General features: G+C 43.4%; 1 protein-coding gene across 1 annotated transcript in view; it reads right to left on the bottom strand.

The window, feature by feature from the left end:
• Positions 1-17,525, bottom strand: part of LOC135498809 (dynein axonemal heavy chain 6-like) — a 117,573-nt gene that overhangs the window by 96,558 nt on the left and 3,490 nt on the right. The window contains exons 4-17 of the mRNA XM_064789269.1: positions 16,633-16,898; positions 15,847-15,994; positions 14,955-15,077; positions 12,853-13,256; positions 11,768-11,987; positions 10,922-11,112; positions 10,068-10,297; positions 9,244-9,395; positions 8,684-8,836; positions 4,888-5,139; positions 4,037-4,279; positions 2,279-2,632; positions 1,444-1,656; positions 383-660 (exon numbers count right to left, since the gene is read on the bottom strand). Coding sequence (XP_064645339.1) covers positions 383-660; positions 1,444-1,656; positions 2,279-2,632; positions 4,037-4,279; positions 4,888-5,139; positions 8,684-8,836; positions 9,244-9,395; positions 10,068-10,297; positions 10,922-11,112; positions 11,768-11,987; positions 12,853-13,256; positions 14,955-15,077; positions 15,847-15,994; positions 16,633-16,898 — 3,227 coding nt within the window. The remainder of the gene's footprint in view (positions 1-382; positions 661-1,443; positions 1,657-2,278; positions 2,633-4,036; positions 4,280-4,887; positions 5,140-8,683; positions 8,837-9,243; positions 9,396-10,067; positions 10,298-10,921; positions 11,113-11,767; positions 11,988-12,852; positions 13,257-14,954; positions 15,078-15,846; positions 15,995-16,632; positions 16,899-17,525) is intronic.

Here is a 17,525-nt window from a genome sequence, read left to right as displayed (position 1 = left end):
TATTGACATAACCATTCATTGAAAAGCTCTTGACTAGCATTTTCTGGTGGTACCAATAGTCAATTGACATGACTATTGATTCGAAATCTCTAAATGAGCCCTCTCAGATGGTACCATTTGTAAACCTATTGACATGACCATTCATTGGAAAGCTCTTGATGAGCCCTATTAGATGGTACCATTTGTAAACTTATTGACTTGACCATTCTTTGAAAAGCTCTCGATGAGCACTTTCAGATGGTACCATTTCTAAACCTATTGACATGACCATTCATTGGAAAGCTCTTGACAAGCACTTTCTAACGGTACCATTTCTGCCATGGATAAATTTTTGTGTAAATCACTAGCTTTTGATAAAAAAGGACTCAAATTATGCACTCACCTCGGGAAAATGACTCGTTTGGATTCCAAATACGCCTCAAGACATTTCTGTATCTGATCCAACAGCGTGTTGTTATTCTGGAAAGTCTCGAGCAACCCAGGCTGCGTCGCGGCACGCATCGCCAACGGGACTTTGTTGACCTTTCGCATGACTTCTTTGTAGGACTTATCGACCTGCATGAACATTTTCGCCTCCGTCGGAAGCTGACGCTGGATATCCGGAGCGCTGAAGATGCTCTCGAGGTAGAGCCAACTTCTTTGGCATGTCAGCCACTCATCCTAAAAAAATATGATGATTGATTGAGGTTTTTTTACAACAATAGCACCATACTTTTTCTCCTTTTTGAGGGCATAAATGTGTGAATCCCGCAGGGTCAAGCATAAAACTTTATTTTCCAATTGAAAGGTCAAAATCCCAATTTACAACACGAGATTTGATCGGGTCAACGTGATGGCTGCTGCCGACAGTTGCAATGTTGATGCTGTCCCAGGGCTTTCAAGGGGTCTCCCCCCTTGTGGCTCTCAGTTTGTAGCGGGCCAACCCATTCTGTGGGGAGTGAAGAACAAAGGTTGGTCTCCTGTCCGGGGGATTTTTTCCACCAAAGTCTTCCCAAACAGATCCAGCTGCTTGACCCAATCATCGACGCGAGATTTGATCGGGCCAACACAACGACAGCTGGCGAAAGTCCCAATGTTGATGTTATCCCAGAGATTTAAGGGGTTTAAGTCAATGGTCTCCCCCCTTGTGTGACTCTAGTTTTGGGGCGGGCCAACCCATTCTTTGGGGAGTGAAGAACAAAGGTTGGACTCCTGTCCAGGGATTTTTTTACCAAAGTTTTCCCAAACAGATCAAGCTGTTTCACCCAATCATCGACGCAAGATTTGATCTGGCCAACACAACGACTGCTGGCGACAGCCGGAATGTTGACGTTATCCCAGAGATTTAAGGGGTTGAAGTTAATGGCCTCCCCCCTTGTGTGACTCTAGTTTTGGGGCGAGCCAAACCATTCTGTGGGGATTGAAGGACATTGGGTGGACTCCCGTCCGGGGGATTTTTCTTACCAAAGTCTTCCCAAACAGGTCAAGCTGCTTCACCCAATCATCGACGCGGGATTTGATCGGTCCGACGTGGCGACTGCTGGCGATTGTCGCGATGTTGATGTTGCTGTCGTCCCAGAGCTGCTGGATGTCGTCAGTTCCGCCGAGGATGAAGACGTCTTTCGAATCTTTGTGCTGCAGGGCGATGAACTCGGTCGACTTCCACGAGTCTTCAACCTAATTTAAAAAAGTTCAAGTAATCAAGAGCAATTAACTAATCAACCGATTGTGGGGACCTTTGGCCAATATTCCACTCTATTCTTCATTAGGGAGCAGGTCTGAAGCCACAGAGCCCCAGAGCTTTGTGGTCAGGGTGATGTCCTTTGGCCAGTATTCCTCTCTGTTCTTCATTATGGAGCAGGTCTGAAGCCACAGAGCCCCAGAGCTTTGTGGTCAGGGTGGTGACCTTTGGCCAGTATTCCTCTCTATTCTTTATTAGGGAGCAGGTCTGAAGCCACAGAGCCCCAGAACTTTGTGGTCAGGGTGGTGTCCTTTGGCCAGTATTCCTCTCTATTCTTCATTAGGGAGCAGGTCTGAAGCCACAGAGCCCCAGAGCTTTGTGGTCAGGGTGATGTCCTTTGGCCAGTATTCCTCTCTATTCTTCATTAGGGAGCAGGTCTGAAGCCACAGAGCCCAAGAGCCTTATGGTCAGGGTTGTGTCCTTTGACCAGTAGTTCTATGTGAATGTGGAGTTGTAGGCCAGACTCCAGCTCATGTCCTTCAGACCTGCTCCCTGTTGAAGAATAGAGTATCGGTGAATTGCTGTCAGTCTACCATGATGAATTGTGGGGACACCTACCTTCCTCAAGATGGCCTCCAAGCTGGCCTCAGAACTAGCCTGGGCGGATACCTCCTCAATTGCTTCTGTATGCCTGAACGCATCCAGCTCATTCAGCTTCCCGAGCGACAGCGGGTCCTCGGCATCAAAATGATACCCGATCGTACTCTCGATCATCTCCCAGTGACGCGACTTCAGCGTCGGGTTACGCAGATGTGTGATTACGGGTAGTTTCTCCTTCATGCTTTCGACGCGTTCTTTCAGGAGCGGGACCACCCCATTTGGCGGTAGGCCCTTCTCGAGTTGGTAGACGGACTTGCCGTATTTCACGGTGTTGGTGCCGAGAGTTTCTGCGTCGATCGATTCGAGCGGAGCCTGTTGGAAGATATTTAACATTATTACTGAAAAAGACGATTTAAATCTTCATAGCCGTGTGGTTGACACTGCTGGCTACCACGCAATAGGGCCCGGGTTCGATCCCGGGGAGAACCCAGGATTGTATTTCTGGATGAACCGGCGTGACTTTCAAGGAACGAAAATTCCAGGCTCTTGACAACAAGTTTGAGGCTCTGAGTCGAGGAGCCTCATAGCCTGGTGGTTAACACTGCTGGCTACCACGCAATAGGGCCCGGGTTCGATCCCGGGGAGAACCCAGGATTGTATTTCTGGATGAACCGGCGTAGCTTTCAAGGAACGAAAATTCCTGGCTCTTGACAACAAGTTTGAGGCTCTGAGTCGAGGAGCCTCATAGCCTGGTGGTTAACACTGCTGGCTACCACGCAATACGGCCTGGGTTCGATCCCGGGGAGAACCCAGGATTGTATTTCTGGATGAACCGGCGTGGCTTTCAAGGAACTTAAATTCCTAGCTCTTCACAACACGTACACTAACGTATGAAATACTCGAGGGTCTGTCGGATGAGACTAAAAGCCGTGGTCCCTTGCACCTGAGAGTCTTAGCCAGGTCAAGTAAAAGATCCTACATGGGTAGACAGTTAAGTCTAGATTGGACGCCATCCCTACGGCAAAAATTCAATAGGGTTACGACGCCGGTAATGATGATGATGAAATCTTAAGCTTAACTAACCAGTGCGACCAAAATCTCATGCAATGGTCTTTACCCTATGCCCTCAGTTATACACCAATATCATTTTCGAAAAAAGACTTTCTGGGGAAAGTAACTTTCTGTACCCGACAAATCTTCTCCTAGGCCCGGTTCAAAAGCTCAAAAGTCAGGTTATTCCTAATGGTTACGTTAAAGGGATACTATGATGTGATTTACAACTTTGCGGAAATACGTCCGTTTTTAATTGTTGATCACAAATCTAAAGCTCAAATTTTCCATTTTTGATTAGATTTATTATAAAATCGCTGAATGTAAACCACCGCAACCGCGAAAATGTTCATGTTGTGACGTCATCAACGAAAACGGCATCGAAGCGAGCCGTCCGGGCGGGATTAAACCATCAATTTCTAGAAAATGTGCACTTCAATTCGAAAACCTTACCGATTTATGAGAAAGTGACGTAGTCATTTGTCAAAAACAGCTAAAACATTATATGGTGAAATTTGACACGAGTTACCCTTACGTTTCTCAAGGACGTTATCTCTTTCAGTTAAACCCACTGAAATGTACACGTTATGACTTAACGTCTCCATCAAAGCTAACGTGTTTTTGAACAACTCAGTCCTGATGGGAAACACGGCGTACATATGAAAAAACAGCAAAAATAAAAACGTCTTAGTTCCATACTTCACCACCAGACGGCGCCCTACTTACATTTGTCCATTCCTCGAGCATGACGTCCCACTCGTCGATAGATTCCCATAAGAGTTGCTTGAGCTTCAATTCAGCGTGAGCCTCCTCAAGCGCGTCAAACTTCGTCTGCTCGACTTTGAAATTTTTCTGGTACGATTTATACGTGAACGCCCTCTTTTGGAGGTCTTCCATTTGCACGAGGAGCTTCGTGAGGATGTTCCGTACCTTGTTTTTCTCGGCCGTCGGGTCCAAGATCAGCGGGTTCTGCAATGAAATTATCGTCAGGTGAATTATCAGGGCGCCCGCCTTCTCCTGAGAGCTTGTCGTCGTTGGTCTCTGACGGAGAGATTATGCCGGGAAAAACACGCAATGACCCCTAACTAACTTCTTGGGATTGATTGTGTGTAGTATTTTTAGCCCTAATAAGGACGAATTTGAGTGAGGCGGAAATATACTTTTTTATACTCATCATTCAATAAATGTTAATAAAGGATAAATTACCCCCTTGAAACATTTTCTGCACCGAAAATGCTCAATTCTGCTACTAAATCCAACACATTGATGCTTGGAACTCAAGATACCAGAGACTTTAATAATAGAACATGAGTAGTAGTCTAAGACGATTGATACACAAAATACAATTCCCGCTGAAGGACGTAGTTGTCTTGGCCTTCTAAGGCCAAAGAAAGTACCAACCTGTGATTCTTGTTTAATCTCCTTGACTTCCTAGGCCAACTCAGCGATGTCCTTATCCAAACTGTTACAGAACTTATCGATGTTCATAATGAGTAGTCTAAGACCATTGATACACAAAATACAATTTCCGCTGAAGGACGTAGTTGTCTTGGCCTTAGGCCAAAGAAAGTACCAACCTGTGATTCTTGTTTAATCTCCTTGACTTCCTTGGCCAACTCTGCGATGTCCTTATCCAAACTGTTACAGAACTTATCGATGTTCGCATCACGCTCTGTCAGTGACTTATCAATAGCATTCTTCACGTTGATAATCGACGGGCTGAGCGTCTGGTAAACGGCGAAATCCTCGGGCGGGGTTGGGACCGTGAACTGTTCGATAAGCTCATACATCTCTTTGACGATATCCGCCTCTTTCTCCAGTGGTTCGATCTGGAAATAAATCGGAGATGACGCCATTTGCAAAGAACTGTATACAGTAGAACCTCTCTATAGAGGACACCCTTGGGACTGACAAGTGCTGTCCTTAATAAAAAGGTGTCCTGATAAGAGAGGTCAGAATGAATGGAAACTGCCATTTCGGGACCAAAACTAGTGTCCTTAATAGAGAGGTGTCCTGATTAGAGAGGTCAGAATGAATGGAAACTGCCATTTGGGACCAAAACTAGTGTCCTTAATAGAGAGGTGTCCTGACTAGAGAGGTCAGAATGAATGGAAACTGCCATTTGGGACCAAAACTAGTGTCCTTAATAGAGAGGTTGTCCTTAATGGAGAGGTTGTCCTTAATAGAGAGGTATCCGCTAAGGGAGGTTCCCCTGTATATGTACATATGTGGCTATCCGGAGACATGCTCTTTAACTTTCCTGTTGTGACTCAATTGTTCGTTACACGGCGGAGCCACTAGTCCCATTAGAAAGCTGAGAATGCCTGCTTTCCAATGGATGCATGCATGGTCAGAATGTTCGTTGAGACAAGACCACAATTGATTTTTTAAGCCTTTTAGCAGTTAAATTGTCAATGTTTGACCGCGAAGCATCAAATACTGCGTGGGGTTGTGAATCTGAAATTTAGATTATGTTATTCCGGACAGTCGGACAAGTAAATGGTGAAAAATAAACTGGTGATTGACCACGGAAATTTTTTGATAATCGACAAATTGGACAGACTTTGATATTTCCACTCTTTTCAGCCAACTGGCAGAAAAAACTCAAAACACGCCCCCTATTACCAAATTAGCAAAATTAATTTTTTCATCAAATAATTTCTTTATATCTGTAGACTTGCCACAGCAAATATTTTTTCAATACCTCTCCAAATATGTACTTGATAGTTAAAAACATACTCGTGTCTAATTGATAGGCCTGGACCCTCCAACCTAGGAATATTCATTAGTGGTATTGTCTCCGTTACTTTCGATATTTTGTCAATGATCAAACGCAGGGATGGCCTCACGAAGGGCTCACATGTCTTTGAGCGATGTTTTATGCCAAATTGACAGTGAAACATGGGATTTAGACGATGAAAACGACGATAAATTCAACAGTGAACATTCAAATAATGATACTGCGAGTGCTAGTAATCAAAACACTATAAACGCATACATTAGGCCTACCTTCAAAAAAGTGTCGAAAATTGGTGAATTTTCGAAATTTTATTCAGGCTGCAAAGGGTTAACAGAGGCAAAAGTCTCCGTGCATGGATCATTATTGGCCTCTGGGTGGAGCTATGATGATTACCAGGCCTTTCAATTACGTGGAGACCTCTACACCCTGTATTTTTTAGCCTATTTTGGGGGACATGTTTTTTTGCTTTTTAGCTTAATTTGGGGACATTTCATCGCGCCAATTTGCCTGAACAGCGACGTCATAAATCAAAGTTAGTGACTGATATCACCACATACACCTGAAAAATCATAATTTTAGAGTAAAACTATAAAATTAGGCCATTTGGATGAGATTTGGTTATGTTAGGGGTCAAAAAACGCTTCGGGGGGGGGTCATATTACAGTAGAACCTCTCAATATTAAGGACACCCTCGGGACTGACAAGTGCTGTCCTTAATAGAGAGGTTGTCCTAATTAGAGAGGTGTCCGCTAAGGGAGGTTCCACTGTATCTTTTTTTTTTTAAAAAGAAAAAAAAAAGACCTAATTTGGGGACATCCTGTACGGCCTGCACCGTTATACGGTGTAGGAATCATGTAATTGAGAGGCCTGATTACGCGCTATCACTAACCACACTTAACAACTGGATCCCATCGGAGAAAAAAATCAGAACCTCGTCCCCCTGGTTCTTACCCAGCAGGTCAGGCACTGGGGGTGAGGCTCCTTTATTTTTAAAATTCTCTTTAAAATAATTCAATCAAGGCCTAGCAAATTCCCCCCACACAATCAATTCGAATATCTCAAAACATTCCCGCTATGTACAACAGCTATACTGCATGCATGAAAGAACGAAATGTACATGACCTGTATTATAAATAGCATGCGTTCCGAATGAGTGACATTTAAGACACAATAACCATGCATGTAAGTGGACACAAACAATTTTGTACATAATTATCATATTTTAAACTATTTTCAAAATAAATACTTCATGCACTTTGATACGATATTCTGAAAAGCTGCTTGAGTTTCAGAGATTTTTACATCTAATTTTGTCAAAGGGTAAAAGTTTAGTGAGGGCGTTTGTGACCTGCCATAGCAAAATGAGTCGCATGTCGCTCCGAGCTTGACAGGTTGAGACAGACTGGTTGTTCATTTCACTATTGTCTGCCTTTTGTGAAAATTGAGTATATCAATTTCTTCTATTATGTCCAGGTGTCATTTTAGGCTCATCTTCTGTGCGACATGCGACTGGTTTTGCTGTGACGGCAAGATGAGTCGATGTCGCTCCGAGTTTTGCAGGTTGAGACAGACTGGTTGTTCATTTCACTATTGTCTGCCTCATGTGAAATATGAGCACATCAATTTCTTCCATTATCTCCTGGTGTCATTTAGGCTCATCTTCTGTGCGACATGCGACTCATTTTGCCGCGGTGGGTCACATTTATGTAAGTGAATGTGATCAACATTTACTGAGGTGAACAAACTCACCCTGTCTCTAGAAGGATAGGAAGAAATGTATTTGCGATAGAAGTTACGAACAGTAGATCGAACAGTCATGAAATTGATTTTGGAACATAAGAAGGGTCACAAGAAGTCAAATTAAGCCCGCCAAGTCTTGAGGAGAAGACTTCCGGGCCTAGTTTGTTTGGTTCACGGCTTCCAAAACAATGTGCAAAACTCGCGTTGCCACACTCCTGAAGCAATTATGCGGCACAGTTTCCGTGACGGCACTCACTCAGACTAACCCTCGACGCTCCGAAGATAGATCTCGGATCGCTCAAGATATAATTGCGGGCTGTTGACGACGGTAAATTTGTCGACGTTTCAGTTTATAGAGAATGAAGGCAAGAGACGGATGCGACTGCTTCAGGGGGCAAAGTGGCCTTGTGGTTAGCACTGCTGGCTACCACGCAATAGGCCGGGGTTCGATCCCGGGGAGGAACCAGGATTGTATTTCTGGATGAACCAGCATGGCTTTCAAGGAGCTAGAATTCCTGGCTCTTCACAACAAGTTTGAGGCTCCGAGTCAAGGAGCCTCATAGCCTAGTGGTTAACACTGCTGGCTACCAGGCAATAGGCCCGGGTTCGATCCCGAGGACCACAGCATTTGTATTATGGATGAACCGGCGTGGCTTTCAAGGAACTAAAATTCCTGGCCTTTCACAGTCCTTTGAATGAGATGTTAAAGCGAGGTTCCTTGTACCTGGTGTCTATACCAGTGCAGGTTAAAGACCCCACCAAGTGAGAAACATGAGTAGCTTGCGTGGACTCTACCCCCTTGGCGGTAGGCCCTGGGCATAATAGTCAATGATGACTATTATGTAATGAAAAGTAAATGGAAGGAGCAGCGAGTTCATAATGTGTGTACATACCCTCTCCTGAATCTGATCCAAGAATGTCAGACTCTCCACAAACTCTATGGTCGAGCTGGCCGTGAATTCCAACTTGAATTGGCCGTCCTGGAGCTCGGCGATCAGGCGGTCAACCTCGTTCCTGGCAAGGACGGGCAACAGATCGTTGATACACTGAAACATAGAACAATCACTTTGGAATTTAATTCTGATGAGATATTATGGCTCCAAGTCTGATTCTGCAACACCGACCCAATGGCTGTCACCCGCATCCTGACAAAACACTCAAAACTGGCAGCTCTCAGGGCCAATTCTGCCTATCTTGAACCTGCCCCAAGGACCAGCAAGATCGGCCATCATGTCCAGGGATTTCGAGGTGGGGTCCTCCTTTAGGAGACAGTTCCCTAAGGAGACCCAGTCTGTAAGGCCACTTTTGGTACCAAGTTCGTCGTTTCCGATCAACGTTACTTCTGTAATCAGGACACCTTCTAATCAAGGACAGTACTTGTCAATCTAAAGGGTGTCCCTAATAGAGGGTTCTACTGTACTTTAGAGATCTCCCGAGAGTTGTCAATACTTACATCCAAGCACCTGAGGGGCGACGGAATGAGAAGATCCTTCATCTTGATGGCGTCTATTAGCAGCATTCCGATTGGTCGCTTTTCTTTGATTGTCTCCGCCATTTTGTGCTGCTTGTGGTAGCGATCGAGCGACTCAGCGAAGAAACTCACATCTGCAAATGAATTAAAATTTTTTATCAATTGATATAGCGGAACTTCCCTTAGCGTCCACCTCTCTATTAAGGAAAACCTCTCTGTTAGGGACACTAATAGTGGAAGAGCCCTTAGTGGACACCTCTCTATTAAGGAAAGCCTCTCTACTAAGGACACTGATAGTGGAACCTCCCTTAGCGGACACCTCTCTATTAAGGAAAGCCTCTCTGTTAAGGACACTAATAGTGGAACCTCTCTTAGGGGACACCTCTGTATTAAGGACAACCTCTCTATTGAGGAAAACCTCTCTGTTAAAGACACTAATAGTGGTACCTCTCTTAGCGGACACCTCTCTATTAAGGACAACCTCCCTATTAAGCACAACCTCTCTATTAAGGACACTAGTTTTGGTCCAAATTGGTGGTTTCCATTCAATTTGACCTCTCTAATCAGGACACCTCTCTATTAAGGACAGCACTTGTCAGTCACGAGGGTGTCCTAATAGAGAGGTTCTACTGCATATCATTTGAGTTCAATCAAAGTCTAGCTTTCACTCTCAGCAGACGATATCATCTCCATTGCTGCCCGACATATTTTGAGTGCGAACGTCACAACAGGTCCTTCATTTTTTACCATTTTGATGCACAGTGAATATGTTTTCAAAAACTGACTTTTCGATCAATGACACTTACCATGGTCTGCGGCCTTGACGGCGTCCAAATCCAGAGCCTCATTCTCGCGATAGAACTCTCTGTACGGCTCGAAGCAGTCAGCGTACTGATTGGCCGCGTTGAATGCGGCCTGGAGAGCCTCACGGATATTCTGGATGATGTTTTGAAGATGTCGGTCGTCCTCGAACATCGTACTGAGACTAGGTCCGTCACCGCACGATTTCTCTTCGAATTTGTTGTTGATGATTGGCCTGGAATTAGTGGAGAGGAATATCTGTTTTAATACGGTAGAACCTCTCTATTAAGGACACCCTCGGTACTGACAAGCGCTGTCCTTAATAGAGAGGTGTCCTGATTAGAGAGGTCAAATTGAATGGAAACAACCAACTTGGGACCAAAACTAGTGTCCTTAATTGAGAGGCTGTCCTTAATAGAGAGGTGTTCGCTAAGGACAACCTCTCTATAAAGGACAACCTCTCTATCTAGGACAACCTCTCTATCAAGGACAACCTCTGTATCAGGACAACCTCTCTATTGAGGACAACCTCTCTATAAGGACAACCTCTCTATAAGGACAACCTCTCTATTAAGGACAACCTCTCTATTAAGGACAACCTCTCTATTAAGGACAATCTCTCTATTAAGGACAACCTCTTTATAAGGACAACCTCTCTATTAAGGACAACCTCTCTATTAAGGACAACCTCTCTATTGAGAACAACCTCTCTATTAAGGACATTAGTTTTGACCAAAAAAATTGGTTGTTTCCATGCAATTTGCGGCAACCAGGACAATATTGGGAGATTGTAATATAAGTAGGAGGAAACCAGACAACCCAAAGGAAACCTACTCATGCCAAATACCACAAAACTTACCTGGTGAATGCGTCGAAGTATGTATCTGGTACCAAATTCTCCACAGAGAGCACAGCCTCTTGAAATCGCTTGATGACCTCCTGTAGGCCCTCATGGAATTCATCCTCATCGGGGGAGAAGGTTAGCTGCATCGGCTCCAGGATGAACTCTGAGATGTAGAGGGGTGGAAGCTGGGGAATTTCATCCTCTTCCTGAGAGAAAAGTTGCAAAGATGAATTAAAACTCGACGGCCAGAAAAGTTGAAAATCGTCAAACTTTGATACAGGAAAAATTTGCATTTCGGGGTAAAATTAATATTCATGATATTCTTCTCGCCACAAATGGATAAACTGTGTATAGTACCCCCAGGTATATGGCACGGCTTAACCCGCCGGCCATGAGGGAATTCCTTTATGGCCCAGTGGTTGGCGCGTTGGCCCCAGAGTGGAAGTAAAGCAACGTTGAGAGCGGTCAACCTTTGGATCGGTGACCGGCGCGTACAATACATCTGGCAGACCTTCCCACGCGATGCGAGCTCTGGATTTGTAGTTCGGTACTGAGGCGCATGAAGCGCTAAGTAGGATCAAGGACGATCCATCTCTGTCCGAAGGGGGGACCCCCAGGTTTAAGGCACGGCTTAACCCGCCGGCCATAAGGGAATTCCTTTATGGCCCAGTGGTTGACGCGTTGGCCCCAGAGTGGAAGTTAAGCAACGTTGAGCGCGGTCAACCTTTGGATCGGTGACCGGCGCGTAAAATACAATCTGTTGGACCTTTTGCATTTTAGAATGCAAATGCTGCCAAAATATCTGACGCTTTTTAAAATTCATTGAGAAAAAAACTCATTCCAATTTTTATTTTGACCAACCTTGTCCTCCTCTTTCATTTTTTCCTCTTTCGTTTTTGCGACTTTTTCGTCGTCATCCTCGTCGTCATTCTCCACCGGCGGCGCCATGTCTGCCTGTATGTCCGCCAGCGTCGGCGTGTTCTGGAGCTGCTCGGTCAGGTAGTTGAGGAGCGTGGAGACGGAGTTGACGGCCAGGACGTGCATCGTGTTCACGATGAGGTAGTCGGCCAATCGGATGAAACTGTGGAAAGAAGATCGAAAATATCAGACGACCAGGCCTCTCAATTACATGATTCCTACACTGTATAACGGTGAAGGCCGTACAGGATGTCCCCAAATTAGGTTTTTTTTTTTTTTTTTTTTTTTTTTTAAATAATATGACCCCCCTGAAGCGTTTTTTGACCCCTAACATAACCAAATCTCATCCAAATGGCCTAATTTTATAGTTTTACCCTAAAATTATGATTTTTCAGGTGTATGTGGTGATATCGGTCACTAACTTTGATTTATGACGTCACTGTTCAGGCAAATTGGCGTAATGAAATGTCCCCAAATTAAGCTAAAAAACATGTCCCCAAAATAGGCTAAAAAAATACAGCGTGTAGAGGTCTCCACGTAATTGAAAGGCCTCTCAATCACACTAAATACTCATTGTTTAACGGAGTGTGCACCCAAAATTTTATTAGGTGGGGCCAAAATTACAAAAAAGAGATTTGTTTCCAGGTTTTTTACCCCCGTGAAGCATTTTCTGGAGGTTCAAGTGTACCGTGGAACCACCCTTAACAGACACCTCTCTATTAAGGACACTAGTTTTGGTCCCAATTGGTTGCTTCCATTCAATTTGACCTTGATAATCAGGACACCTCTCTATTAAGGACAGTACTTGTCAGTCCCAAGGGTGTCCTTAATAGAGAGGTTCCACTGTATATCATGCATATTATAAGCATTTGCCAAAAAAAAAATCGCTTCAAATTTTTTTCTTCTCAATTTTTGACCTTGAATGGTTTGCAACTGAATTTCTAGCATGGTACATCAGTATCCAACCAAAAATATTCTTAGAAAAAATAACACGCAGAAAAACACGAAACACAATAACATCGTCTTACCACGTGAGCCTCTTGCAGTGCGTGCGTTTATTCGCCTGCTCCGTGTACGTCATCTTATCGGGCGCCTCGCCGTAAATATCCAAATCGTAATTTGAATTCATCAAATAACTCGACGCCGTCCCGGGTGCCTCGCCATACATCCCCGGACTCTCACCGCCGTCGTAGAAGTAATCGTCCGGCGTGAATCCGGCTTCCAAGAGCGCTGTCCTGCAGGCGCTCCGGACGACTTCTTTCACCAGTTCGCGGAATTCCGTCAAACGCCCGGCGACTTCGTTTAATTGTTCGAACTGCGCTTCGCGGAATTCGCTCAAAGAGTACGTGTGACCTTTCTCGACCTTGCAGAGGCCCATGTCGCTTATTCTGTAGCACATCTCGCGAACGTTTAGAAGAGCAGGACGGAGAGACTGGAATGGAAAATGTCACTGTTTAGGGGGACTTTTTCTCAACTGATGACTTCTTTGTCCTACTGTTAAAGTGATACTATGATGTGATTTACAACTTTGCGGTAATACGTCCGTTTTTAATTGTTGATCACAAATGTAAAGCTCAAATTTTCCATTTTTGATTCGATTTATTATAAAATCGCTGAATGTAAACCACCGCGACCGCGAAAATGTTCATGTTGTGACGTCATCAACGAAAACGGCATCGAAGCGAGCCGTCCGGGCGGAATTAAACCATGTGCATTTCGATTCGAAAACCTTACCGATTTATGAGAAAGTGACGTAGTCATTTGTCAAAAACAGCTAAAACATTATATGGTGAAATTTGACACGAGTTACCCTTTAACTGTAAAATCAGACAGGTTTAGGTACCATTTCACTATAACAGATAATTGTCAAAAGATCTCGCAGCAAAAATGAAAATCTAATTGAAATTACTGTTAGAGGGTGGCCTAAATGCTAAATTACATATTAATGCATGCCAAATTTGCATAAAATTTCACAAAATCTTGAAAAAAATGGCTGTGGATGTCTTCGGATGACAATATTTCACCATTTCCAATGCTCTACACGAAAGCTGAACAGCATGGTTCAAAAGTAAAGTGCAAGAGTTAAAAGCGAGTAAAAAACTTCAACATTTATTCAGTAGAACCTCCCTAGATGAACTCGTTTGGGACTGATAATGCTACTCTATTATCTATCAGAGAGAAGACATGATCACAGCTTAACGGGAACTCGTGTCAAATTTCACCATATAATGTTGGAGCTGTTTTTGACAAATGACTACGTCACTTTCTCATAAATCGGTAAGGTTTTCGAATCGAAATACACATTTTCTAGAAATTGATGGTTTAATCCCGCCCGGACGGCTCGCTTCGATGCCATTGAAATTGTGCTTCGCCGATGTCGTTTTCGTTGATGACGTCACAACATGAACATGTTCGCGGTCGCGGTGGTTTACATTCAGCGATTTTATAATAAATCTAATCAAAAATGGAAAATTTGAGCCGTACATTTGTGATCAACAATTAAAAACAGACGTATTTCCGCAAAGTTGTAAATCACGTCATAGTATCACTTTAAGAGTCAAGAGTTATTGGCACTTCCAATCAGGAAAAATCAACCAAGTTTACTGCCACGCCAAACCAGAGTTGCCACAACCTTATCCTTACTAAATTCGAGAAAAGTTTGTGTGTTTGTTTGTTTGTGCGCTCATATCTCCCAGACCGAATGGCTGAGCGACCCCAGATTTTGCATGTAGTATTTAACGGGTCCCGAAAATGTCCTTACGAAGCCCGATTTTTGAATTTCCAACTAACATCCGATATAACGCCGTTTATTGGTTTTATCTAACGTTATTCAGCTTGCCTGCGCGGCGATTTTACCTTCGCGTCATGCGCGTCACCGGCGATGTCACTCCCGACACAGCCTGATCGCGTCACGGCTCCGACGTCAGGATGGGTCTGCTGACGTCATGACGTCACAATGCGACGTCTCGAGCCCTGTCACTTCAGTCAAAAGCTTTTGAGTTTTTGTTATTTCTTTTCGTTTATCAATACATCACTTATAGTACACTGAAACTCTGATGATGGCGGCCACAGGTACAGTGGACTAGTTTCAAAAATGAAACACGTGTCAAATTTCAAATTGAATACTCACCGGGTTTACGATGAACAAATTCTCGTTGAGTGACTTCTTGCAGTTGGCGACTTTCTTGGTGAGCACGTTTTTTCGCCACACGCTGAACGCCTTCCATTTGCGGAAAAGACGGAACGCTCCGATCTGAAAACAGACGTTCAAAATGTATACAGCGGAACCACCATTAGCGGACACCTCTCTATTGAGGACACTATCTTTATGAAGGACAACCTCTCTATTAGGACAACCTCTTTATTAAGGACAACCACTCTATTAAGGACAACCACTCTATTAAGGACAACCTCTCTATTAAGGACACCATCTCTATTAAGGACACCATCTCTATTAAGGACACCATCTCTTTTAAGGACACCCTCTCTATTAAGGACAACCTCTCTATTAAGCACACTAGTTTTGGTCCCAAATTGATTGTTTCCATTCAATTTGACCTCTCTAATCAGGACACCTCTCCATTAAGGACAGTATTTTTCAGTCTCGAGGGTGTCCTTGATAGAGAGGTTCTACTCTAGATATTAATTTCAGCATTGCCGTGGTGTAGACATACAAGTACAGTAGAACCTCTCTTAGCGGACACCTCTCTATTAGGGACAACCTCTGTATTAAAGACACCGGTTTTGGTCCCAAATTGGTTGTTGCCATTCAATTTGACCTCTCTAATCATGACACCTCTCTATTAAGGACAGCACTTGTCAGTCCCAAGGGTGTCCTTAATAGAGAGGTTCTACTGTACTATGACTGCCAAGTTTCATCAAAGTAGCACGCATGATCACTGCACGACGTCATTGTGTAAAACAACATTTTCATTTCACTGACCCACGCTTTGAAGACCAATGGTGCACCACTTCGAAAGTATTCCTCAGAAAAAACAAGCATGTTCAATGAGCCAACATACCTTCCTGAGCTTCTGAAAATACAGATATTCCTGCTCCCATCTGTCGAGGGGCGTAAACTCCGTCTCGTCGTCTGCTCGCATCCTCGTCGCACCCTTAATGCTGATCGTCAGATAATCGGACTTGTTGATGTTTTCATGGTTCACAACCCTGGGGAAATGAATAAAAAATGTCGTAAACATTTCCGTTTTTGAAATAGTTTCCAATGACACGTAAGCCTCGCTCAAAGCAATTTGTTCAGCATGATAAGTATGGCAGGTCCAAGAATTTTTTTGCGGCGTGACTTTTTTTCCAGATTTTTAAACTTTTTTATATAATTGAATAGTTTTCGATAAATCTTTGCTCAATGCAAAACCGCAGGTGTTCAGTGGGTCATATTTTTTTGCGGCGTGACATTTTTTTCATATTTTGCAACCTTTTTATATAATAGAATATTTTTCAATGAACCTTTGCTCAATGGACAACCACAGGTGTTCAGTGGGTCGAATTCTTTAATTTTTTTCAAGCTTTCTTTTTCATTATTTTCGGTCTTCAATTTTGATCTAAATTTGGCATGTTTAGTCATTTCCACTTAATCTGACCTCTCTTTATCAGGACACCCCTGTATAAAGGACAGTAATCATATTTTTTTCAAACTTTCTTTTTCTTCATTTTTAGACTTTGCCTTTGATCTGAAATTGGTCAATTCCACTCAATTTGACCTCATTAATCAGGACACCTCTGTATAAAGAACAGCATCTCTACGCCCTTAAGGACATCCCCACTAGAGAGGTTCAACCCTTACTTACTTGAGGTTGTAATAATGGTATCTGACTGACGACTTCGGAACAGCCGGACTCAGATACAAGAATCCCACTTTCGGATTTTCTCGGATGATTTTTATAATCTCCGCAGGATCGGACACGCCCAGATACGTTTCTTGAACTTTTGGTAGCGATGCTGCCGGGATGGTGGCCGCCATTGTGTGGTTTTTACTGACGGGCGACGGTGGCGTAGGTTCCTTTGTCGGTGAAAGCGCTACCAGGCCAGCCGGTGCGTGACCTCCCAAAGTCTCCTGTAATGCGAAGGAAAAAAATTCTTGAAAATGCTATCTGACAAAAGTGGCATGAATAAATATGATAAGTTCGAGAGACAATAGAGACCGCAATTTCTTTAATCTTGATGAGATTGATACTATATTAAATGATTTATGTGTAAACTAAATTCTACAGACACCTGAGACTGAATAATTTGTTGATGGCCAATATAATATCTGTATAAACAAGTTCAATTGAGTATCACTGGTAATTAGTTGTGGCATTCGCTGCCTGTTTCTAACTTGTTTTAAAATGTTCTTCCCTCTATTTATTTTTTCTCACTGCACAATACAGCACTGCACTCGGTTGAATGTACTATTATGTACGATTAAATAAATTTAAAAAAAAAAAAAAAAAAATGAATCATTCACAACTAATTTTTGTTCCATTTTTTTACGTAACTGCAGTAAATCTGAGTACGTGTATTTTCTTCTGGATTTATTTGTTTGTCGACAGTACTACGCAGGGGTGTAGATTTCCAGCAACAACAGACCCGCCTGATCTTTGGTCACCTGGTCAAATTGAGGGTCTAAGGATTGCATTTCAGTTCACCCCCCTCAAATTTGTTCGACAAAAAATCAGGGCGAGTCCATCCAGTTTACTCA

The sequence above is a fragment of the Lineus longissimus genome, chromosome 14, assembly GCF_910592395.1.
Source record: "Lineus longissimus chromosome 14, tnLinLong1.2, whole genome shotgun sequence".
Lineage (NCBI taxonomy): Eukaryota > Metazoa > Nemertea > Pilidiophora > Heteronemertea > Lineidae > Lineus > Lineus longissimus.
The sequence above is the reverse complement of the archived record's forward strand: the minus strand, read 5'-3'. Positions and strand labels throughout refer to the sequence as shown.